This window comes from Rosa chinensis, chromosome 5 (assembly GCF_002994745.2).
Source record: "Rosa chinensis cultivar Old Blush chromosome 5, RchiOBHm-V2, whole genome shotgun sequence".
In the NCBI taxonomy this organism is placed as follows: domain Eukaryota; kingdom Viridiplantae; phylum Streptophyta; class Magnoliopsida; order Rosales; family Rosaceae; genus Rosa; species Rosa chinensis.
In genome coordinates this window covers 3,728,589-3,754,373 of record NC_037092.1, presented here as the reverse complement: position 1 = coordinate 3,754,373, position 25,785 = coordinate 3,728,589, and the positions used below count along the sequence as shown (strand labels likewise).

The window sequence follows — 25,785 nt, the reverse complement described above, 5'->3', positions numbered from 1 at the left end:
GCAGTAAACACCCTATCGAGGGAAAACATATGCGTGGCCTTTAACTCTTGAAAGACCAAAACCAATTCACTATGAAACCAAATTACAAGATTACAACACAGTGATTGCACTGAACTCGGCAACCATTCTAGACTGACTCACTAGACTGTTTGTACTTAACTCTTGCTAATTGTTTACACAAGTGAACAACTCAGAAATCTCAGCTATGAAACAAGCTATGAACGCAGCAAGTTCTTCTTGGAGATTTCACCTTTGAAGTTTGCAATACCCAAATGACCTCATGGGATGCAAGATATGATATGTATGAATGATTGAATGGTTTGTTGTTTTTCAAATTGTTTTCAACATGGAACAAGACACTTTGAAAAACAGAAAACCAAAGAGATAGAACTTTAAACAACAAAGGGATTGAAAACCCAAATATTTTCAATGCTTGAGAATGAACAGAGAACCCATATATATATAGGAGGAAGAGAAAGCACAGTTCACTCAAAGAACCCTTAAACTCAATTGGAGAAGGTAAACCCATACCCATAATTTCAGATTGCCCATGTAAACCCATGCTCCTAATTTCAATTGGGAATACCAATTCAAGAAACTAAAACACTCAAGCTCCATAATCAAAACTGACATAGGAATGGAACCCATGAAAAACCATTGGGTTTGAGAAAGAGATGCCATGCATGAGCTTACTTGAGCCATGGGAAGAGGGGTCTTCTTTTGAACTGCAAGGTTGAAGCTTGATCTTGGACAAGACAACAAGGTGAGATGGGATGGGGAAGCACGTCAACAAGGCAGCAAAGCAGCAAATTGATGAGGTAGCAAGTTCTAATTGAACTAGTCTTCAAACTTAGTCTTGGTCTTCGACAGCAAGGCAGCCCCCAAAGAGAAAAAGAAGCAATTTACAATTGATCAATTATGCTAAGATGGGAAAGCTGCTAGCAACTGATTTTCCATTCTTCACGAGGGTCTTTGACAGCAAAACAACCAAGTCAACCACAACAATTGTATTTAAACAAGTATGGGCTTGGGCTGCAACCTTGGGCTTCTTAATGAATAGAGTTTTGTGAAGAAGGAATGCCAATACTATACAAAGAGATATTCTTTTATGTTTTGATTTCAGTGATTTCATTTTATATATAAGTCTGGTTTTTTGGTTTCTTGCCTTTGTTCTGAGTTCTGAGTTTCCAATCTTGAATTGTTCTGAGTTCGGAGTTTCCAATCTTGAAATTGATTATACTAGCTGAGTCTTGTAACCAAAGTTCCGAGGCAAAAGGTTTGAAAAAGGCTATTTAGGTAAGTTCCCACACCTAAAACCCACCTCATAAAAGAGTCCAAACGTAAAGATTGTTGTTTCTTCCGGCGAAAGCAAAATGCCAACGACTCCAACTCGTCTTCTCCTTAAACAAGTCCTGATCGATTCCGTCAAGATCACCCTGAGAAACAAGCAAACATTTCTTTCCATTTTTGCCCTCACGACCCTCCCTCTCTCCCTCCTCCTCTTCTCCCTCTCCCTCTCCTCCCACCCCCTCAAATCCCACGTCTTCCATCTCGAGTCCCTCGCCTCCCAGGCCCCCACGCGCTTCGAGGCCCGCCAGGTCTGGAAGGAGTCCCGCGACGACGCCGTTTCGCTCTTCCGCATCAAGCTCCTCTACTTCCTCCCCTCCTTCCTCTTCTCCCTCACCGCCTCCGTCACCGCCGTCACCGCCACCTCATTAGCCTATCACGGAAGATCCCCAAATCTCCTCCGTTCCTCACTCGCCGCCGTCAAGTCCAGCTGGAGCAGACCCTTCGCCACCAGCGTCTGCATCTACGCGCTCCTCGTCGCGTACGCCCTCGTCCCCCCCACTTTGGCCGCCGCGGTATTCGCATCGTCCGGGTCCCGATTTTTCATCCGGATTATCGGGTCGGGTCTGGAGATCTACTTGATGGCGGTTATGGGGCTTGGCCTGGTTGTCTCGATCCTGGAGGAGAGGTACGGCTGGGAAGCGATCCGGGTCGGGTCGGGTTTGATGGCGGGTAAGAGGCTGTGCGGGTGGGTGTTGTCGGGTTCGTTTGTGACGGTTACGGCGGTGATTGCAAGGAAGCTGGAGGATGTGATGGACGGTCAGGATTTGATGGAGCAGTCGTCGACGGGAACAATGACGAGAGTCGTGGTGGGTATTGAGGAGAAATTTGGGTGGGTGATTTTGTACGGATTGGTTGTGCTTTGGGGGTATGTTGTTACCTCGGTTTTTTACTGCGAGTGTAGGAAACACCATTTAATTGTAAGTAATGAAAATGAGAATGACACGGTCTAATTTTTTGTTTTTTTTTTTCATGATTATTTCATTTTTGTTGTATTTTTGGAGTAAGATTGACAAAAGTCTATTGTAGTTGTAACATAGAATTTCTTTGTTGTGTTGGTTTATAATAGGACCATGTTCATGACATTCTTCTCTAGTTTTTGTTGTTTATAGTTTTGGAGTAAGATTGACAAAGTCTATTGTAGTTGTAACATAGAATTTCTTTGTCGTCTTGGTATATAGTAGGACCATGTTCATGAAAGTGTGTTGATTGTAAATGATGTTTAACATTAGCTTATAATAATTTGAATCTGAGTAATGAAAATCATACAATTACCAGTAGCATCAACGCGTTGCATATTTGAGGTGCTTAGATTCCTGGAGGGTGATCCGTAGACTAGGACATAAATTTTGTTGAGCAGGTCAAAGTCCGGTAAACTCTTTGTTTCATATCAAAGACCGACTAAATTATTGATCGCTTTTGGACATCTTCTTCTTTTATAATCTCTTTTGGTGCTACTTCCTCGACTCTCCCTTGTTGTTTCTTCAGAATCTCCACGAAACTGCTGGTTGACTGGGTTCAGTAGAGCCTACGCGGATAGATTGGTCAAGTTAAGAAAAAGAAGATAGAAAAACGAGTGACTGGTGAAAAGTATTTATATAAGGTGCCAACTCTTCGGTGCTTCAGAGAAGAAAGCTAAGCAATGGCTAGCCCACCAGAAAAACCAGTCGCGAACCCTCCAAAAAAATCTGGGTGGAGCTGGTTCACGAGCTTTGAGTATGACAAGGAGAATGACGAACCAGGCCATGCACGTAACGTTCTGCTAGTAGTTGCGGCGCTGATCACTGCTGTGACATTCCAAGCCGGGGTCAATCCTCCGGGAGGTGTCTGGCAAGACAATGGAAAGGGTCACACTGCAGGAAGAGCCATTTACGCAACTCACCAGGTGCCGTTTTATGTTTTCTTGATATCGAACACCTTGGCTCTTTCGAGTTCAATCTTCATAATCGTATTGCTTACTCATAGGTTCCCTTTCCATTTTGAGGTAATGATTGCCACACTTTCTATGATTGTGACTTATGGCTCTGCTGTGTTTGCTGTGACCCCGAAGGAGTCGGTGAAATTTCGTTACATATTGTTCACTGCTGCTCTGCCTTATGTGTTGAGGTTCTTGTTCCAGTTGTTCAAGAAGAATAGACATAATGTTCGTTTTAGGTGTCAAAACCGATGTTCCGATTGCTAATCTTCTCATTGTTGTCAGAATTTGAGGTATGCTAGTAGGGATGGAGTTGCTATAGATTTAGTTTGTGTGTAATCTGAAATCAATGGAGTTTTTAAGAGTAAGAGGAGGTAGGCCTTGCAATGTAATTATATCCTCAGCTCAGAGTCTATGATTCTCAAAGTAATCTTATGTTATTAAATTTTAGATCTGTATTTTGATCAAATGAATGAGTCATCGTGTGAATGTCTGGTCCATCTGATTACGTTATTTAGCATGTCAAGTTTCATTAACAAGGAAACAGTCTTAACTAGCCACATTTAAGGCTTCAGATTTAGAAGATCGGGAAAAGAAATTTCCTCTAGTTTGAAGTATGTCAGCAAACACCTAAAACCCTCGTGTGCAGGCTAATTGTGAAATCAATTAACAATTAGTTATATAGAAAAAAACTAACTGAATGTTCATTGATGAGAATCTCATTTGTATTCTTCTTATGAAAGGAAAAGATCCAAAATGCAATATAAGCAATCGACCAGTAGACCGCTCAAAGCGGGACAGAATGGTCCTTGGAAAGAAAGGGAAAGAACGGACTAGAGACGGACACCTCAATATTTTCATCTATACCTGTCCTCTACAATAAAGTTAACGCACCCGTAATTAAAATTATACAATTACTAACGGTGACTGATTTAATTACTTCTGATGTGTAATTAAATTACTCCATAAAATGCTTTAAAGAACTAAACATAACTCGGGTTGATAATATGAAGTCTTCAAATCTTTAAGATTCATTCCCAGAAATCCATGTGCCTCATCAAATGACTAGTTGTGTTGAGTTGAGCTGAACTCTTGTTTTTTTTTTTTATCACAGAGCTGAACTCTTGTTGTTGTTAGTGTTGTTCCTTTCTTCATTTAAAGTGGATTGTTTTTTTTTTTGTTTTTTTTTTTTTTTTTGGTTGAACAGATAGTTCCATTAAGGGACTAGCCCGGAGAGCCAAGAAAAGGCCCAAAACAGTTCTACAAACAAATTAGAAAAGAGTTAAACGTCTCCACCTAATTCAAACTGAACCAGGTACCAGAGAGTTAACTGGACAAAAGCAAGATTGAAACTAGCTGATTAATTGCTTTCTAGCGGAGGGCATGGAAGGCCATCAGTCTTCAGTACTCGAAGTAAGGATGGTGGTGGCGTGTTTGCCCATCTGTTTAGACCCACCATCCCTTTGGCAAGCGAAGCCGCAGTGTGAGCGACTGAATTCGCTTCTCGGGGGATCCAATCCCAGCATATTTCAGAGAACTGGAGGCTTCTTCTTCTAATCTCTTCAATTAAAGGGTAAGTCTCCCAAACTCTACTCTTTTTCTTTGATTTGATGTCTGTGATCACTCCTAGTGAGTCCGATTCCACAATAACCTTTGTGAAATTGTGCTCCAAAGCAGAATTGATGCCGTCCAACACAGCCATTGCCTCTGCAATAGGGACGGAGCTACAGCAGACCGATCTAGCAGAGCCACCCATCACAGCACACTGATGATTTCGGATCATTACTCCTAAACCACAAGCAGAGGAGGAGCCAGACCACGCAGCATCGCAATTGATCTTTACGAACCCAGGAGGGGGGGGAATCCATCTGATAGATTGAGCAGGGGGTTGAAGCGGAGGGGCTGAAATCAAACTTCTTGTTCCCCAATATTCATAAGCCAAATTTGATCCACTTCTAATGATCAATTGAGGAGTCAGCGGCTTTTTTTGGTAAATAAATTCACACCTCACAGTCCAAATCTTCCAGCAAAAGAAGCTTATCAAGGTAAGAAAATTCTTTTTTTCTGTTGGTGTAGATACTAAATTGTAAGAACTCAGTAGCCATTTATCTATTGTTGTGATACTTCTTTTCTCAATTTTGATACCAAGTGGTGACCCAAACCATATTAGATCAACCCAAGAACATAGAAGTAGGATATGTTCAATAGATTCTTCATAATCACCACAAATCGGGCAGAGAGGTGATGATGAAATTTTCCTTCTATACAAATTTAGAAGGGTAGGAATGGCCCCGGATATAGCTCTCCAGAGAAAATTTCTGACTTTTGGAAGCGTATCAATTTTCCAAATCACTTTCCATACATTTCTGTCCACTATGTGTGAAGAGTGACTAGAGCTAGGGATGGCTCTGTGTCTATTGGAGTGCATCCAATGATAACCAGATCTAACTGTATAGGCACCATTCTTGTTCCATGGCCATATGAGGCGATCGGAACCTTCACCATCACCAATAGGTAAAGACAGAATCAGACTTATCTCCCTTGGTTGAAGTAGGTGCAGAATGTGGCCAAGAGACCAAGCCCGGGTATCCCAATCAATCAAAGAGTAGACTCGATCAGGGTAGTTTATGGGACCATTTTGACCAGATGAGATAGGGCCAACATAGGGGGGAGGGAGCCAGTTGTCCTTCCAAATGTTGATCGACAACCCATTTATAACCGGGCTTTGAGAACTCTTGCCCATAAAGAGTGAGGGTCCTGCATTAATCTCCAGCATTGTTTTGCTAGTAGAGCCATATTAAAATCCTGCAAATCCCTGAATCCCATGCCCCCGGCATCTTTTGCAAGACCAAGAGACTCCCAATTTTTCCAATGAATCTTGTTGCTACTGTCATTTGATCCCCACCAAAAATTCCCGAGTAGAGAGTTTATATCATTACAAATATTGGCAGGGAATTTAAAGCAGGCCATCGGATAAGATGGTATAGCAGTGGCAACAGACTTGATCAATATCTCTCTTCCAGCCATAGACAAGGAACTCTGTTTCCAGCCCTCGATCTTCCTGCTAATTCTATCTTTGATGTAGCCAAGAGCCTCCTTTTTGGACCTCCCCCAGATTGTTGGGAGTCCTAAGTAGATACCCGGATTATCCACCACTTTGATACTTAGTAGTTCACACATTAACCTGCTCATCTGACTTGGTGTATTAGGAGAGAAGTATAAACTTGACTTATCAAAGTTTATCCTTTGTCCCGAAGCTTCACAGTACTCAATAAGTATGGCATTAAGTTGCGAGCAGTTTTGTAGTGTAGCATTCAGAAAGAAGAGGGAGTCGTCCGCAAAGAAAAGATGTGAGATTACCGGGCAACTCCTACTAAGTTTAACACCCTTAATTACTCCGATAGAAACTGCCTTGGTGAGTCGAAGAGATAGGACCTCGCTGACAATGAGGAAGAGATAAGGCGAGAGTGGATCACCTTGTCTAAGCCCTCTACTGGGCTTGAAAAAAGGGCCTGCTTTACCATTCAAAACAATTGAAAATGATACGGTAGTAACACAACTCATTACCAATGTAACCCAAGATCTAGAAAACCCAAAACTTAGGAGAGCTGCCTCCAAAAAGTCCCATTCAACTCTGTCATATGCTTTGTTCATGTCTAGCTTTAGACCAAAAGCATGATTCCCCCCTTCCCTTTTCAAACGAAGGTAATGATAGGTCTCATGGGCTAGCATGATATTGTCCTGTATCTGCCTCTCCGGGACGAAAGCGTTTTGGTTTGAAGAGATAATCTGAGGGAGGATTACCTTTAATCTGTTGGCTAGCAGCTTAGAAAGAATCTTGTACGAGTTGTTGCAAAGACTAATAGGCCTGAATTGTGTGGTCTTCTCAGGATTTGAGACTTTAGGAATTAGAGCAATATGAGTCAAGTTTAGAGCTTCAAGTCTGACTCTGCTTGCTTCAAACTCAGTAGATGTAGCACGAATCACCTCATTGACAATAGTCCAGTATTTGTGATAGAATAATCCCGGGAAGCCATCAGGGCCCGGGGCCTTTAGTGCTCCCAACTGAAAAACCGCCTCTTTCACTTCCTCCACGGTAAAGGGAGCAGTTAAGTTGTCATTCATCTCCATGGTGACCAGGTGATTAACACCCGAGAGTGCCTCACCCCACTGACGAGGACCTTGGCTTTTGAAAATAGCCTTGAACTGTAATTCAAACTCCCTCCTGATATACCTTTCTCCAATCACCCAAACTTCATTAGCATTTTGTATCCTTAGGATGCGATTCCTTTGCCTTCGGTGAATCGTGGTGAGATGGAAGAACCGTGAATTAGAGTCTCCAGCTTTTAGCCAATGAATCCTGGACCTTTGGTGCCAATACTGCTCATTCAATCTCCAAAGAGAGCTCAACTTGTTTGTGATTTCCAATTGCTGAACATTACTAGTGAAAGGAGCTGAGATTTGTAGATCTTCAAGTTCCAGGAGGCATTTTTTTATTTCAGAATTAGTGCTCTTCGGAAAGCGTGTCTTGCTCCACTTCCTTAATTTGTGCTTGCATCTGGATAAGTTAGAAGACCAAGTGGAACTATGTGAAGCAGTTCCACTACTCCTCCAATTGTCCCTAATTATCTCATAACAATCAGAATCCTCAGCCCAATATGCCTCAAACTTAAAGGAGGGTTTGGGCTTGATCAAAATTGGGTTTGTTTCCAAGAGAATAGGATTGTGATCAGAACCAATCCTAGTCAGATGCGACAAGGTGGTGTCTGGCCAATCTAGAAGCCAATTCTCGTCAACAAGACATCTATCCAATCTTTCTTGCAGCACAATTACACCATCCACCTTCCTTGCCCAAGTGAAATTCTGCCCTTGAAAGCCAATATCGATCAACTTATTTGTGTTCTGGAAGCATCTCAAAAACTGCCTTCTATTGAGACCCCAAGTAGCTCCTCCTTCTTTCTCATGTTGGCTTATTAATTCATTCAAATCACCAATTACCAACCAGGGCGTCCCATCATTCCAATTTTTACTATTCCAGGAATCCCAAAACTTTTCCTTATCAGCAAAATAGGGTGGACCATAAAGCCAAGTGATCCTGAAGCGTGATGAGCCAGTCTTGGTTACCACAGTATCAATGAAATGCATCGAGTAATCCAAGATACTCACTGAAAATTCAGGTTTCCACCAAAGGCTTAGACCGCCAGCTGTTTCAATGGGTTCGACATTAAATCCTTTACTGTAACCAAACTGCCTTCTAACTTTATCTACAAAATGATAACTCTGATGTGTTTCAGAGAGAAAAACAAAAGCTGGGCTGTGGGAGCGGGTAACCTCCCTTAAGGTTTGTACTGTCAATGGCTTCCCCAAGCCTTGACAGTTCCAGGAAATGTACTTCATTGGTTCCTTGCAGCTGAATTCGGCCAGCCGCCACAGCCCTGGAGGTGGGTTACGTCCTCCATACCTTCTTCCACAATAGCTACTGCAACATGAGTATTTTCAGCTGTGGGTGCTGAGTAGGACTCATCAAGTAAACCAGAGATAAACTCAGCCGACACCGATACACTTCCTCTCCCTTTTCCTTTTCCTCCTTTGTTCCCTCTGCTTCTTTTTCTTCCTCTGTTCTTTATTTCTAACAAAGTGTCCTTCATATCATTATCAGCAACATCATGTCCCCCCTTTCCTCTCCCTCTACATCCCCTTCCTCTACCTCTTCCACTATTACCTCCTGTAGAGGGATTCAGCCCTGGGCAACGCATCTTCTTTGTTTTCTTGTTTTTGGAGTGCTTCTCCTCCTCGTCTCCAGTCTCCAGAATTATTTTCCTTTTTCGAAAAGTGGATGAGTCCAGAGGGGGGACAGATTGCTGTAACTCAACAATTTTTGGTGAGGTAAATTTGGGTGGGGTGATAGTGGGCTCCAGCTCAACCTCAATGTAGCCAGGAACAGGAAACATTGGGTTAGCTCGAAGGAAGTCCTCCTTATTCTTGAAGGCCCAAGGAGGGATGCACTCGGGATCAGCCCAGGAGTTGGGCCTGATGCTCAGCCCATTCATTGCAACGGTAACACTCCCATTCCTGTATAGTGAGCCATGTGTGTCAGGATCCCACATGTCTACCCACTGCTTAGTGGTTCTTTTTCCTTGTATCCCCTTTGTTGACACAGAAAGTTGACCATCTGACATAATTGGTGAGGAAGGGCCATCATTTTCAAGCCTTGAGCAGAGTTTAGATTTGGACCCTTCTCCCTCACAAGTATCCTCTGTCACATCATGTCTGACACCCATATATTTGAATTTGTTTGGAATCTCCTTCCTGCTCCGTCGGAATATTCCGGTTGTCGGAGCATAAGGGAAATCCGGTGGAAAGTGTGCTTGTGTGAACACTGGTTTCTGTAGAGGTTCAGCAACCAGAGAGTTATCATACACAACCCCAAGTTTCAGCAGAATTGGGTTTACCTGGTATCTGCACGCAGTCACCATATGGCCTAGCCTCCCGCACTTGAAGCAGAAGCATTTCAGGTTCTCATAACGTAGTCTGATCTTTGTCGTAGCAGAGTTATTTCTAGGAAGCTGGCAGAAGGTAGCTAGAGGTCTTCTGGTATCAAAATCCACTCTAATCCTCATAAATCCTCTGTTCCCATAGACTCGAGGATCTTCCACATCAATAACTGAGCCCAAGAGATTGCCCAGCTTTCTTCCATTATGAGTAGATATCTGGTCCATTGGAATACCATGTGCTTGTATCCAATAGGTAGCTCTGTGTGGCTCAAGATCATCAATAGCATGGCGAGGTGGCCAGTGACGTACCGTGAAACAATAACCCTTGACGTTCCATGGACTGTCATCGATTAACTTGGTTGCAAGCTTTTCTGAACCAACTGTTAGGGAATAGACATTCTTCTTAACCCTGATGATTCTGACTTGACCAAGTGTCTTCCACATACTCATGATAGCTGCCTTAGTCCCACCTAGACCCGGTTCTTCATCTGCAATTAGGGTACCCACCAGGTTTATCCCATACTCCAGGTCTACGAAATCGACGCTATTTTCGAAATTGATGGACATAGCCTCAATGATTTCCTCATCTTCAAATGGAATATCACCACCACCATTTGAGGATGAAGCCATCTTAGTAGTTAGAGACTGAAGCTCTAAAACAACCACAAAGGGAACAGACCTCTTAGAGACAGATGCTCTGAAAAAACAGACCACAAAGGGGACCAAATCTCATTTGAAAAGAGAGAGGGAAGGATAAAAGCTAAAAAACAATCACCAACAGTAAAGGAGAATAGAAAAAGATGTCAAACGCAAGGTCAAGAGTCTGTCTCTTTTGTAGATTCGAAAACTCTAGTTGAGTTGAACCAAAGCACAGAGTAGACTGCTCCCTTCTTGGGAATCAAGAAGGGCTCGACCCTTTTGTTGATATCATTTCTCTAATCAAGAGTATGAAATGTTGGATCTGTTTGTGTGCTGAAACCAGAAACAAATGTAGTGGAGCTGGGGGTTTTGTTTTGCAAAGCTAGAGAGAAGGGAGACTCTCTCTCTCTAGACATTTTTCTTTTTGGTGGGTTCTTTCTTTTTTTTTTTTTTTCTTTTTTTTTTGTTGTTGAAAGAACACAATTGATATATGTAGTCTGATCACTATTAGATTAAAGTGCAGACAGAAAACATTTGGGTGGGTCCCCGGTCCAACTGAATTTGTTTTTTTATATTCAATTTACATATATCGATCAAATGTCATGATAAAAACAACTCCAATAATTAAATAAATGCCTAAATGGACACTATAGGTAAGCGTTAATATTCTTTTTGTTTGATGTAAGATGACTAATTAATTTGCAACTTTGATTGATTATTTGCTGAGATGACCGACTTAGAACTAACATTGTCAATATCCAACTCTACGTTACATACTAAAAACAAGCACTTATTCAAGCAAACATACTAAAAACAAGCACTTATTCAAGCAAAACTCGACGCAATTCAGTCCACAAATACATGAAGTACTACTTCAAAACATAGTTTCTTATTACTTTACTATATATCAAATGCTGGAGGCTATGAGTCTCTCTCTACCTCTTCTGCAAGGAAAATAATTCACAACAGCCTATTTGGATTCTTCTTTTTCTTTTTTTGGAGGACAAGAAAACCCTCACACTTTTCCCCAATGTTTGGGTTTCCATTAAAGTCCAAACCGGGCCCAAAAATAACCCGGGAAGAAGAAGCCCCCCTTCTTCTTCTCTTTTAATTCCAAAAGCTCAGATTCGCCGACTCTGTCTGAAATTCTCTGAAACCCTCAAACCGACCTCACCAAAATTAGAGAGCTTAGATCAATCTTCACCGACGACCAACGAGTCCATGAGACGAAAATGCTGGCTAATACAACCCTATTCTTCCCGCGCACGTTAGCCCCAACCCAGATTCGATCGCCATGTCAAGGTTGGGCCCTTTTGTTTTTGCTCCTTTCTTTGTTTTCTCTGGTTTTCTGAGCTGGGTTTTCGTTTTTTCGATTCATTTTGGTGGTTTGAATCATAAAGGTAATTCCTTTTTTACTTTTTTTTTTTGAGGTTGGTGGTCATTGTGGGATTGAATTGCGGTAAAAAAAAAAAATGGAATTTAATTAATTTGTTTTGGGATGGTGATTTTTTAATGTGTGAATGAAGCAGAGGATTGATGGGTTTACGGTTTTTGGATTCGTTATGGTGGTGGAAATCAGAAAGGGTGTTGCTTTTTTGAGCATGTTGATCATTGAGAGATTGGGTTGTGGTGAAAACTGGGATTTTGTGATTGTTTGTGGATTAGAGAAAGAGGGTTTGTTCCCATTTAGGTTATTATTGAAGCATAGCATTCAAGGGTTTTTGGTTTTTTTCGGTGCTCCATTGATGCGGGGTAGTTTAATTGGCTTTCGTAATTGGAATGCAGATTATTGACGTTGAGGAGTTTTAGCAGAGTTGTGAATTCTGTTGTGAAGAGCCAGAAACAGGGCTACACTGAAGCGGTCAAGTATGGAACAGTTGTTAGAATTGGCCTGCGGCTTCCCCAATGCAGGTACTACAGGGAGTATACCTTTCCTAATAGAGGAGAGGCCCGATTCTCATTGTACAATACCACAAAGAGCTTTTGTCAGAGTAGTTATTCCAGGAATTTTTCTACCATCCCAGCGGCAAGGAGTGCCGTGAGACACAATGCACAAATTATATGGAAAAGGCTCTCCAAAAAGTTTTATTCCAATGGTGGTTATAGATTTTCGCCAATAGATAGGATTGCTCAAGCATTCAGCTTGGGAATAACTCGCTATGGGTTGTTGTTTCCGGGCGTTTTTGCTGCCTCAAGTGGGAAGCTAGCATGGGCACAGAGGACTTTGGCAGAGAAGGACCACTATGCACCACCGCTGCCACAGACTACCTTGTACACTCGTGCAGAAAATGGACATGCTTTAGTGAGCTCATTAGTATTTTCAGTTGTAGAAGGTATAATCTTGTTGCTGAGAGCAATCTATCTAGGGATCTTGTTCTCACCAAGCATAATGATGGCTCCTTTTGCTGATTCCTGTGGACCTCAGTTTAGGAGATTGTGGCTTCGTGTTGTTCTTCGTACATTGGAAAGAGCAGGTCCTGCTTTCATCAAATGGGGTCAATGGGCAGCCACTCGTCCTGATCTCTTCCCCAGAGATGTATGCACCAAACTTTCCGAGCTTCATACCAAAGCTCCTGAACATAGCTTTGCCTACACGAAGAAGACAATTGAAAAATCATTTGGCCGCAGGCTGCCCGAAATTTTTGAAAACTTTGAAGAGACACCAGTAGCATCTGGGAGTATTGCTCAAGTGCATCGGGCTACTTTGAAATTTCGATACCCTGGTCAACGGGTGAAGCCCATAGTAGTTGCAGTTAAGGTTAGACATCCTGGTGTTGGTGAATCAATTAGGAGAGATTTTGTAATAATCAATTTAGTAGCAAAAATGTCAAAGTTCATTCCTACTTTAAAGTGGTGGAGATTGGATGAAAGTGTACAACAGTTTTCAGTTTTTATGATGTCTCAAGTTGACCTTGCAAGGGAAGCTGCCAATTTGAGCCGCTTTACTTATAATTTTCGTAGATGGAAGGACGTCTCTTTCCCAAAGCCTTTGTATCCACTTGTGCATCCTGCTGTTTTAGTGGAAACATATGAGCAAGGGGAATGCGTCTCACATTATGTTGATGATCTTCAAGGGCACGAACGGATTAAATCTGCACTTGCTCACATTGGAACGCATGCACTTCTGAAGATGCTCCTGGTAACGTTCACATGTACTTTTTATGTCAGTTGGCGGTTGCATTGCTTTGGTGCAGTTTTATTTTTTCACTAAAAATCTCGTAGGCATTTTTTTGACTTTGGAAGATAGTGATTTCTGTCTTATAACTTTTGCTTGGTCATTATTTCCTGTTTAATTTGAGACGTGAAGTATGATATAGCATGGCTTACAAGTTATCCAAGTTTCTTTTTTCAGGTGGACAACTTTATACATGCAGACATGCATCCTGGGAACATACTTGTTCGGGTGGCTCAGAACAAGCCTTCTAGGAAGCGACTGTTTAAATCAAAGCCTCATGTCATTTTCCTTGATGTAGGCATGACTGCTGAACTCTCTAGAAGTGACAGAGTGAATTTACTTGAATTTTTCAAGGCTGTTGCACGTCGTGATGGGCGCACTGCTGCTGAGTGCACACTAAGACTCTCTAAGCAACAGAATTGCCCAAATCCAAAGGCTTTCATTGAGGTATAATTGTTGGACAACTTTACTTTTAGAAAACTTTAAAGTGACTGGCATAAGGTTGCAGGGTTTGATGCTCTAACTAAAATGAAAAGCTTATTGGTATTTTTAGTTTTCTTGCAAAACTCAACTCTCTTGAATCCTAAGTCACCTTCTTAGGTTTTTCCTTGTTATTTTCAACAGTTCTGAAGACACATCGCTCTTTTCTGTTTTTGGTTGGTGTTAAATGTATATTTTGTACAAAATAAAATAAAATAAAGAATTTCATATTTAATCCAGCTTCCCTGGCAATAGTTTTTTTCTGAAACTCCAAGCACGACCTCTATTAAGCACAATTTTTAGAATAAATTTAGATGAGATTCATGTTGAATTCAAGATGTGGTAAATGTACTGTTCTTTTTGTTTTTCTGGTCTATTAAGTTAATGCTTCTAGCAATGAACTTTATGATTCTTTTGAGTTTCTTTATCTTAATTTTGTTTCCATGTGTATTTACTTATATTGTAGGCATTTGTGGATCATAGGATCCAATATTATGTGAATACAAAGATTTTATGAACTTGGGAAGCATTTGCTAGGTTCTCTGCCAGAGTTCCCTAACCATTTTCTTCTTACAGGAAGTGGAGGAGTCATTCACTTTCTGGGGTACTCCAGAAGGTGATCTGGTTCATCCTGCTGATTGCATGCAGCAGTTACTGGAGAAAGTTAGGCGGCATAGAGTCAATGTTGATGGCAATGTTTGTACTGTCATGGTGACAACATTGGTTCTTGAGGTAATCTTTTTTTTTATCTTCAGAAGCCAAAGCATTCTCTTATGCAATGGAAACTATATTTAGATTTTCACTTGCATATACTGCGAAGCTTCCAGAATGCCGTTGTATTGCAAACCCCAACACTGATAGATTTCAAAAACTTTGAAGTAGAGGAACAGTGATGAACACTCATGAAGTTATCTTTTCTTTTATTTCCACATTGTTTCCTTTTTTGCTTTCACCAGTCTGTTGTTCATGACATTCTTCTGTAGTTTTTGTTGTTTATATGAATAAGATAAATCTAAAAACCCTTATCGACATTTTCCTATGATCTTCCCTTTTCCCCTTAAATCTGGACTTTGCTTAATTGGTTTTGGATAGTTTGGTTGGTAACCCCTGAATACTATGAAGAGCGTTTGGTAATCCAACCACTCGGCCTGTGCCAATTACAAACAATGGGTTCAGTAGAATTTTTGATAGAAAGAAGTTGTGGTTTTCCTTTGACAATTGCGTGAAAACAAATAACAGAGGTTCTCAGCCAACTGGTTGAAATTAATGAAATTGCATGTCAGTTGTCATTTACAAATAAAATTGTCTGGCGATTTGCTCCAACATTTATTTTTACTGACGTGGTCATTAATAACTGATCTGATTATCACCCTGGTTATGTTTTGCAGGGATGGCAGAGGAAACTTGATCCAGCATACAATGTGATGCATACCTTGCAAACTCTGCTTCTCAAGGCCGACTGGGCAAAGTCCCTTTCATACACAATCGAGGGGCTAATGGCTCCTTAAGTTCGTCCATGCTCCTAGTATTGTTTAGTACAATTTTGACACTTCTAAAAACCAAAACAGTCTGAGAAACGGACACGATTGTCTTAGGGCTTATATTGTTTGTTAATTTATTTTTTCCTTTTTTTCCGAAAGTCATTATTATGTTTTTCTTCGACGATATCTTTTCGTATTTACCTTGTATTGATCAACAACCATTACCCTTTTTAAAGCCTCACCAATTCAGAAGCAAGCGCAGGAGAAGTAACATATAGAAATAAAGTGCAATTCATTCTTTTACACTTCTTTTGGAGGCCAGCTATTTTGCTGAGCCTGATATCTTGCAACTGTGTAAAATTGATTTATTCAGAAAAGTAAACTGTAAAATTGATAGTAGATGACTATCAAATTCAAAAGCTATAGGTCATTAGGCAATTGGTCTTGTAAGCTGTTATTGTTTTATACATTTTTGTTATGTCATTCTTTGTCATGTTTATTAGCAAGCCTTTCAATTATTTTTGCACGAGCCCAACACAAGTACACAAAATAACATTTTTGTACTTAAAAATGCAACAAGATTGTTCATATTTCATGAGTTTCATAATGACTAGAAATGCGACCCGCGCTTTGCTGCGGAATTTATTCTTGTCAATAAATTAGAATAATGAAATACAAAAGAGAAACGCGATGGCGCAGGATAGATTTAAGCTCTTTATGTCCCGTGTGTTTTGAGTTTTTGGCTGACAAATAAAACCAAGATGTGTTTATATGAAACGACAAACCTGTGTAATAAACAAAATTGTTTAAAAGCTAGTTTACATTGTATGAATCTAGTTTTAGGAGTTGCATTTTTGCATGTAGCCTTGGTACAAACCATTATGTGGGAGCAAAAATGGTCTTCATTGCTTCATATAAACCATTGTCTTATCAAAAAAAAAAAGTTGTTGTGATTTTACCACAAAGCATTGCCATGTAGGAAGCAAAAAATATCTTCATGGCTTCATTGTTCTTCTATTGACACTATTCTAAAGACGGTCCTTCAGTTTTCAATCTTGCTTGGCATGCACTTGATGCGAGTTTGTAGTGTCTTTGCTAACCTTCTATGCATTTGTAATTTGAAGCACTGAGGAATAGATAAAATGTTGGTTAGTAACAATTATACACTACAAAGAAAAGAAACAATTAAGAAAAAAAAAAAGTTCAATGCATTATCAGATGTCCATTCAAAGTCTTTTGACTGTGTCACTAACAATCAAACTATACTCATTCATGCTTATAATTTCAGAAAGATTGAATATCATGAATGCAGTATGCGTACCATTTTAGGGATATTTCTAGGTTGGGAACCAGCCTTTGAATGAAGCGTTTCCAAGAATAATCTGATTAATAAAACTCCATAAGTAGAAAGTCTACTATTTAAGTGAGTTGTGGAACTATGGTCTTGGTTTTAATGATGAAAGCATCAGAAATGGGTGTTGTATAGAGACGCTGGGGCAAGAAGGGAATCATTTTGACAAAACCTTTTTGGTTTTGGCAAAGGACGAAGGCCAAACTGCCTTGCAGTTGCAGTGTGGTTGGCTGTAATTTTGGTGCTCTGGATGCATGAAATAGAAAGATCTTTGAAGCCTATTTATGTACAGGGTGCGTTCGCTGAGCTTCAGCTTCAAGGGATTTAAAGTCTTTTTTCAGAGAAGGTATAGTCTTTAAATCCCCTGAAACTCAGAGTGGTAACTATTGTTTTGGTAAAATCTGTGCAGTTACTTTCTCCAAGCAAGGTCACTTCACAAATCTTTCTCAATCCTGCATTTCTGGCATTTCTACTTTCAGACTCCCAAACCCCACATTAAAACCCTCTCTGAAAATTTCCCAAAACCACGCTTATTACACGTAATTTTTACCCATCACTGTTCCTATTACAATCCCAAAAACCTGGCAACCCCAGGTAACCATCTGTGAATTTGCAACTACAACCAGGCTTTCAATTTTCATGTATAATTTGTCTCATGCTAGTGGTACTCAGCATTTATGCAGCTAACAATAATTGAAAAATAAGTTTCAGAGAGAAAAAATGATGAACATTATGCGGTGGCATCCTGTGAGTTTTGGTCCAAACCCAGTACTATTGCCAGCCTAAGTTTTACACTTTTTTTGGAGTGTTGAATTTCTGCAGTGAGAGTTTTAGATTCGTTACCATGTACTTAAAGTTCTTGCTGTGTATCATAACTATATCAGACTCTAAACCAGTGAGTATGCTTTCTTTTCAGCTGAAATCACAGTAATGTGTTCATATTTGATAACTGAGAGGCTTTACATATTCATACTGGTAACTTTGGAGCTCTTAGCAGCACCTTTTCTGCTATCACATCAGTGGAATTCAATATAAACCAACCATTTGACATTAGTACAGAAATCAAAGTTCCGCGAGTAAATCACTCCTTCAAAAAGTCCATTAGTCTATTTTCCTTAACCTATGTATAAGCAATCCTACAAATCCCAAATAGCCAAAAAAAAAAAAACAAACAAACAAAAAACAATGCAACAGCAACAACAAAAGAACTTTTTCTTTTTTGGGTGAGAACTGAATAGGCCAAATAAAGCAGCAGTGAAAATCATTGATGAATCACAAAGTAGCTTCTATATCATAATTATAACCCAAAAAATGTAAAGACACAATTAATCCTGAGCAAGTTTTATATCAAAATTAGCTTGAGCAAGTTTTAACAGTATGTACCTGAAACAACCCAATTCAAACAAAGCAGCAGCAGCACAAACCAAAATCCTGCAAAACAACCCAGTTCAGCAGTCAGCAATATTCAAAGTGAGAAATTCAAAAGTACTATGAATGTCAAAGAAAGCAAGAAAGATGGGCAAGTTATAAGCAACCCAATTAATCAAACTACTTGATCGATCATCAAGAAATTAACAAAAAGACGAAATTTCTGTATTGATTTCACATGTTTTTGCCTCATTGTATTTATATTGGCTCGTGTCATAGTCTAAAAATGAAATGTAAGACATTCATGAAAGAAAACTCTACTGTTTTATTTAGTTTCATATGCAATGGAGGTTGCCTACGGCCTAGTTACAGCCTATACTATATCTCCATGGTCATCTCTGCACAAAACTCCAAGAAATATAACATTATAGAAATGAGACGAAGAGGCACTTTCAAATGGTCATGGGTTTAGTATGAGAACCTGTCATTTCCTATATACCTTCAGAAACTGGAAGATAACATCTCAAATTCTCAATTCTAAGTCACCTATGAAGACTAATATGGATTACTCAATCTCTAGTGAGTTTTTCATAAAGATGTACCTTAATTACTCTCTATGTCAAGACAAAAACTTAAAACCATAATCTGACATAACCGAAGAACACTCAAAACCAAAAAGTTCATAACTTTTGAAACAATAGCATCAATTTCATCAATTGCCCCTATAAATTACCTTCACCCGTACATTTTTGGCGTGTGCAGCTCCACCGTTTTCCCCAATCGGCCCAATCAACCGCCCCGAACCTCTATCTGCAATCAACAAATACAAATTCCTCAGAAAAATCAAACGTTCGAATCAAATAGTGGACAGCCAAAACCTAATCAAACCAATCAACCCCCACTCTCTGTCAATTCAACTCAGAAATGAAAGAAACCGATCAACAATCGATCGGTTGATTACGTGATTGCAGCAACAATCGATCTCTCTATCTCTTCGCACAAAGCAAACAAACACACGGTATTTCTCTCTCTCTCAAGATTATTTTGATGGCAACAATGGAATGAGAAGCTTGTAGAACAATGAAGGAGAAAAAAGGAGGGCTTCAGGTCTCTCTCTGTATTTCTCTCTGTTGTTCTTTTGAGGATTGGTGAGTAGAAAAGAAGCCAAAATCGATACACAGCAACAGCCGACTGTAGAAGAGAAAAGAAGATAAGATCGACGCACAGCAGAACGAAAAGAAAATATCAAAGGAGGGCAAAACAGCCAATTTACTGTCCTATAAACAGTACCTGAGTTTACAGTCTACAGAAGGAAAAAAAAAAAAAAGAGAGGGCAGAACTGTAAATTTACTGTTCTATGAACAGTACCCCAGTGAACTCATCTTTGGTATAATTGCATAGAGGCCACAATCATCCATCTGGGACAACATTTTCATTGTCTTTGTCTAAAGTTTCTGTATAACCTGAAAATTAGGCAAATAGAGAGTTGTGGCTAATTCATTAGCCTTGTACTTGATAAGTTTTGAAAGATTCAAACTTTACGAATTAGCAATTCAATTTTGAATGAGTTGGTTATAACATAGATGAGCTTTGATCATAATAATGTCAGAGTGCATGTAGTGCTAATTGATCATTCACATTTTTCTTTGAATGATAGATACTAAACCAACAGTCTACAATTGTGACCAACCAAAAAAACAAAGGCTAGAGAGAATGTTGTATATGAAAATGAATATAGTGGGATTATAGAGAGACCAAAGTTTCTTCTTGAATTCCAAGTTGTATAAATTTCAGGTTTATTCTCAAATTGGCAGCGAGAGAGAGAGCTGGAATCATGAAAAATTTGAAAGGCTTTAGCATAACTCAAATGAAATCACAACCAAAGACATGCAAGTACCAGAAACATGCTTACCATTTTGATAGATTTGACATTCATGAAACAATCACCAATGTAACAAATCGGATTTTTAGAAAGAAGTACAGAAAATAAATTCAAGAGGTAAATATTTCAGACACGACTACCAGTCTACCTAAATATATCAGCTTCAGCATCACAAAGCCTTAAACTTGATCATGCTCAGTAAAAAATGTAAACTAAAAGGCAAGACTCAGTAAAAATCTTACCCAATCATGGAGTTGTTCCTCTTCATGAGTTTAGTTTGTGTCTGCATTTCTTACTTCTTACTCCCTTTTGGTAGCCCTAGATTTCCAGGTCTGCAGACCACCACAAAACGAAAACAAAACCATAACTTTACTACTGAAACTTACAGTACAGACACAAAAAACAGAGAATGTGCTAACCTCTTCTAAACTACAAAAAAAAAACAAAGAGCATTGCACAGAACATTATTTGTTGACTTCCAGGATAAATTAACAGCTTCTTCAGGAAGTGATTGAGGTCAGTTAAAGTTGTGCTTCCGGAAAGAAAAAGAAAAAAAATACCGATTGTTCCCGTCCCCTTCTTCCTTTTATCAGAGTTATCTACTTTCTTCATTACCCCAATATAAACCACTATGTGCATTTGCAAAGCTCACATCTTTACCATTCACAGGTTCACCAAATTAGAGCAGGAAACAAATCAAACCCAACAAACCTAGAAACACAGACTAAACAAATCAAAACGAACCTGATACAATAATCTTTTTCTTATCAGACACCTTCACTTCTCTAAACACATTCAATGCGGCAGAATCCTTAACAATCTGAAGTGGGTCTTTTTTAACCTGAAGCATTCCAGGAAAATTGTAAACCAACTAACCTACATGCTAGAAAATGTCCAATATTGACTAAAAGGAAAACGCTAAAGAATATTTGGTTGGTCTCTGCAGAACCCCAACAATTAGTCTCTTTTCTAAAAGTTTGTTTTTCATTACTATAACTTGGTAAAGCAAATTTGGACAAATCAGAGCCCGAGTTATGAGATTAACATAGTGATTGGAAAGAAGGAGTCCAATATTGCAAATTTGAAGAAGCCAAGCATATATAATCATGATTCATGATGCAGCAAAATAAATAAATAAAAAATGAAAATATGATCGAGGACAGAAAGAATTGGAAAGAAGGAGATGGGGATTCCGTAATCGAGTCTGGGTTTGCTCCGATGTTGATCTCAGAAGCAACTGAAGATTGGACTTACTGTTGCTGGCCCCCAACTTCTCCGTCTACCCAAAACCAATCCAGTAACCAAGATTAAAAGAAAAGAACAGCTGATGCTAAAGATCGAATAGAAGTCCGATGCAAAGAGCAGACGATGATTGGAAAGATCTAATCAGTTCTATTCACTCTCTCTCTCTCTCTGTGTCGACTGTCGAGCGAACAACCCATATACCAAAAGAATGAAGATGTGTCCTTCTCCAGAGCAAACACGCAGAGCAAGCCTAATCAAGAGCGAATGAAGTTATGGCCGAAAGGAAAAAGTTTCATCCTAATCAAGTCTTGGGTCATCGAGCGAGACAGATAGTTTGCACAGTCCATTTACCCCATTATTTGCATAATGAATTAATGTGGGGAATGGATGAGACTGCATCCTTAATAGGTAATGATAAGAATCAAAAGATTGCTCAGTCCTCGTCCAAAGATACAGACTAGCTTAAATGCTTTCTTAGTTGGGTTTCACGTCTAAGAGGAGCTTGTTAATTTCAATATGCTCGTCTTAGTTCATTCAGCATGAAACATAATAATTGAATAACATAGTATCTTGTTGGATGAAGACTTCGTATCCTCTAATTCCTCATTTATGATAGTCTAACGTGGTATCCTAGAACAAAAGATCATTGGATGAAGTTTTCGTATCCTCCAATTTTCCTCTTGTGATAAAATCTAATATGGTGTCTTGGAGCTCCAAGATTGCATGAAGTATTCGGATCTCTGTCTCCTCTCGACAGCTTAAGCTTTCAATTGCCTTGATCGTCAATGCCCCTCGACAATTTAAGTTTCTGAGGGTCAGTCATTGTCTAACAAATTCGTCCATAGCTTACGGGTTTATAAACCACTTTCAAAGTTCCTGCAAGTTGACCAAAACAAATCAGACAAAATTACAAATCACAAAAAGCGAAACCCAACATCTAAAGTTTGCCTGTTCCAGTTGCGCACCAAACGTTAATTCAACGATTTGGCGCTGCACTCAAGCCCGTTGACACTCCTGTTCATTCTCATTCCTAGCTTCCTAACTCATCAGACGGTTGTAAAGAGAGTTTCTTGACTACTTTCTTCGTGGTGACATAAGGTTCATGCCTTCCCCACCCAAATGGGTTTCCCAATGTTTCACATACAAATTGAAGGCGAAAGATGAATTCAATGGGTCATGTATAAGACATTAACTGATAGCAAAGAAAGAGCCTGATCCGGCACAATATATTTGTGTGATCTATTAGATATGATAAATAGATGCAACTTGAATCTGCAAATCGATTGGAGACGCAATAATTTCACTCATGTTACAATGCTTGCATGATATTAAATTGACTTCGACAAAACTTAAGCATCAAACGCAAAGCAAAAAGATTCCTCAGGACAATGAATTGTTTTTTTTTTTAAATCAGGGCAATGGTGTTTTTTTTTTTTTTTTTTTGAAAATCCGGGCAATGAAATTATCTATTAGGGAACAAAACCGATTCATTCAGCTCAAGGTTTCATAACTTGCACTACAAAATACAGAAAATACAAATGGGCAAAATCTATGTCACCAATCCTACATCTATCCGGTTCCATCGTAAGCTTTCTATTTCATATGACATCCCAAGATGTACCTGGAGCAATTCAGGAATCTTATCATGCTCACCGTTAGGCACAACACCATGATCAGAGTGCCATTATTACCAATAAACAACCGTACAGAATATTCCTCCTATGCAGCAACTGCAACCTTTTCTGGCTTCTTACCAGGTGCCTTTGAAGGTTTTTTGGTGACTACAGGTTCTGATTTCTGAATCCCTTGAATATCAATAATCCTCAACTTGGTTAATTCCTGCAAAATAATTCCAAGAAAAATGACTATCAATGTACCAACACAAATGCATTACAACTGTTTAGACAAGGGATTTCTGAACATACTTGGCGATGACCTTTGGTCCGACGGTAATTCTTCCTCCTCTTTTTCTTAAAAATAAGTACCTTTGCATCCAATGCCTGCATTAAAAAGGAATAAATGATAATATATATTCCAAATTTGTAGGAAGCAAAGAATAGATAGACACCCAATAATGAGTTACAAATCTTTAGTCTAGTCCAGTCAAATTGTTATCCCACTTCAATCATCAAGTATTTAGTCACATTGATAATATTTAGGACGGAATCACATGATGTTTCATACATATATAAAGCCAGACTCCATTAGTTTTTCCCTGAGCTTTACAGAAAGACTAAGAAGGAATTAGATACTCTTCTCTAAAGTTGGCTACAAGAACCATCCTCTTCATACCGAAACTTTATTCTTTTGCTCTTCTAATCCCATTTGGTTGTGTGAAAAATGCACAGTTAGTACTACTCACACTCACACACGAGTCATAAGAGAAAGAAAACGAGGCACACTTACATGCTCTTCAACAACTGCATGGTTCATCAGGAACTATTGGCCTGCCGATCATTGTCTGACTACTTGTGCCCACCAAGAGAACCTTATTCAATATCAATTGCAATAGACAAGCAAACCAAGCATCAAAACTAAGCTCCCATGTAAAGTTTAAAGTGCAAAAGCTTAACTATTCCCATGCAAGTAAACGAGATCTTCTACCAGCAAACTTCAATGCAAATATTAGATCTCAAATAATCTGACACCAATGGCAACATTGTCTAGTCAAACTCCCCAAAACAAAATAATGGGTTTGTTTATTCATTTAGCTAAACAGACATCATATTAGCTATAACAAAAAAAAGCCTGAAACACCAAATGTAAGTTCACTAGTTTGGCTTACAATCTTCACTTTATTCACCAATTATAAATCCATGAATTACTTTCATGCATATCGTACTCTAAACCCATCATCTTCCAGTCTCTCCTTCTACATAAATTTTATAGATCAATATGCAAAAATAAATATCCTATAGCTTCCAAATAGTGAGCTAATTTTAAGCCTAAGCAAGATCTCACAACGTTGAAAATCACAAATTCTCTCCGACCAACTAGTTTTGAGAATGCCATATGAATGTGAGATACATGGCAAAAACAAATGAATAAATGAAATGAATCGGAGCTTATATTAAGGCAATGTATAAGAGCACTAGTCTAAATTAAGTTAATTAACACTCTAAAAGTAACTTGTTTGATGTAAGTCCACACCTCCAAGTGCAGTAGTGGACCATTGGAAGGCAAACGAACCATCATTAATACAAACAGAGCAGAACACTTAAGCTTCAGACTATAAAGATAAACATACTTTCTTTGCTTTCCAGAAAAGTAGAACAGAACAAGAGAAGATCTAATCTGACTGTAAACTGAACAACCACATACACTAATTCCAATCTTGACTAAACGGTACCAGCATTACACTGATACAGATGCAATACCATATACTCTGACACGGCACCAATCAATAACAAACAGCTGTAGCTAGAAAGCCAACCTTCACACTTCCTCTGAACCCAACACAGATACATTGTAAGCTACAAGACCTCAAATGCATATTCTAATTCGATTTCTGCAAACCTCATCCACTGAACATTCATTTCTTTCGGCAAATGCACAAAATTTACCCATATAACAATCAATGATCTCGTAGCAGCTAAAACACACAATGATAAATGCACTTGACCTCGCAAAATTTCAATCTTTCAGTGAAAATGGAGTCCGCATTACTAACTTTGAACTGATGCGAACCAATCTACACAACAAACAACAATGATAAAAAAATCCAATCACAACCCCACATTACCATCTTAACAATTCGATCCAATTGCAAATGATGTAGTGATTAAACATAAGATCCGAACCTGAATGACAGCGAAAACGGGTTCATAGGGCTTGAAAACCCCATCATCAGTCTTCTCAAGCGGCCCAACCACTTTGTACCCCAATACCCGCCGCCTCCGCCGCCATCTCCTCCGCCGTGTACTCTCTTTTCGACCCACCACCCTTGGATAAACTCCCGTCGTCACTACTGTACCCAATTTCGTCGTCGTCGTCGTCTTGACTGTCCTCATTTACGTCGTCGTTTCAGTCCAATGGGGGGGTGAAAACGAGTTGGGAGGGTTGGCTGAGAATAGGGCTGAGATGCGGCGGGTCAGGAGTTGGAGGCACCGTCGATTCGCCATGGCCCATGGGTGGTGGTGGTTTTAGGTTTTGAAATTTTGGGGCGTTTTGAGGTGGGTTTAGGTGGGGGTAGGGTTTTAGCTCTTGATTTTGGTTTGGGGTTTTTTTGCTATTATCTTTCTTGAAAGGGAACTTCAGTAAATTCTACTCACTCGTTTTTTCGGTTAATTAAAAAAATAATTACTTTTATAATTTAACTAATGAATAAAGTTTGGGATTACATAAGAAAATTAACTTTGGATACTGATTTAGTTGTTGATCGATAGGTTCCTCAATTACATATTGTTGA

The 25,785-nt window shown here is 39.4% G+C and overlaps 4 protein-coding genes across 14 annotated transcripts; 3 read left to right on the top strand and 1 right to left on the bottom strand.

Annotated features, from left to right (window-relative positions):
* The first annotated feature begins 1,193 nt into the window (after window positions 1-1,193).
* Window positions 1,194-2,983, top strand: LOC112166642. The gene is made up of 2 exons (XM_024303516.2): window positions 1,194-2,267; window positions 2,836-2,983. Exons 1-2 carry the CDS (start codon window positions 1,374-1,376, stop codon window positions 2,857-2,859), a joined length of 918 nt encoding a protein of 305 aa, XP_024159284.2. The 5' UTR covers window positions 1,194-1,373; the 3' UTR covers window positions 2,860-2,983.
* Window positions 2,855-3,731, top strand: LOC112166641. The gene has a single exon (XM_024303515.2). The coding sequence runs from the start codon at window positions 2,990-2,992 to the stop codon at window positions 3,527-3,529; it is 540 nt and encodes a 179-aa protein (XP_024159283.1). The 5' UTR covers window positions 2,855-2,989; the 3' UTR covers window positions 3,530-3,731.
* A 7,630-nt stretch (window positions 3,732-11,361) lies between these two features.
* On the top strand, window positions 11,362-15,717 carry LOC112165058 (probable serine/threonine-protein kinase abkC). The gene is made up of 5 exons (XM_024301452.2): window positions 11,362-11,697; window positions 12,181-13,534; window positions 13,748-14,017; window positions 14,627-14,782; window positions 15,439-15,717. The coding sequence occupies exons 1-5, from the start codon at window positions 11,690-11,692 to the stop codon at window positions 15,556-15,558; spliced, it is 1,908 nt and encodes a 635-aa protein (XP_024157220.1). The 5' UTR covers window positions 11,362-11,689; the 3' UTR covers window positions 15,559-15,717.
* Window positions 15,718-16,301: 584 nt separating this feature from the next.
* Window positions 16,302-25,574, bottom strand: LOC112165059 (50S ribosomal protein L21, mitochondrial-like). 11 transcript variants are annotated; one of them, XR_005800312.1, is made up of 10 exons: window positions 25,178-25,574; window positions 23,784-25,068; window positions 23,303-23,377; window positions 22,343-23,216; window positions 20,877-22,253; window positions 20,375-20,464; window positions 19,619-19,713; window positions 18,984-19,060; window positions 18,266-18,313; window positions 16,302-16,657 (listed from the first exon to the last, which is right to left on the bottom strand). XR_005800312.1 is itself a non-coding variant. In XM_040506949.1 (5 exons), the coding sequence occupies exons 2-5, from the start codon at window positions 23,808-23,810 to the stop codon at window positions 22,204-22,206; spliced, it is 237 nt and encodes a 78-aa protein (XP_040362883.1). In that variant the 5' UTR covers window positions 23,811-25,068; window positions 25,178-25,574; the 3' UTR covers window positions 21,385-22,203. The 11 variants fall into 11 exon arrangements, 2 of the variants coding, with proteins under 2 accessions (XP_040362883.1, XP_040362884.1); XR_005800315.1 differs by lacking the exon at window positions 19,619-19,713 and adding an exon at window positions 16,853-16,913; XR_005800317.1 differs by lacking the exon at window positions 19,619-19,713 and adding an exon at window positions 16,853-16,913 and having other exon boundaries at window positions 18,996-19,060.
* Between the last annotated feature and the right edge of the window lie 211 nt (window positions 25,575-25,785).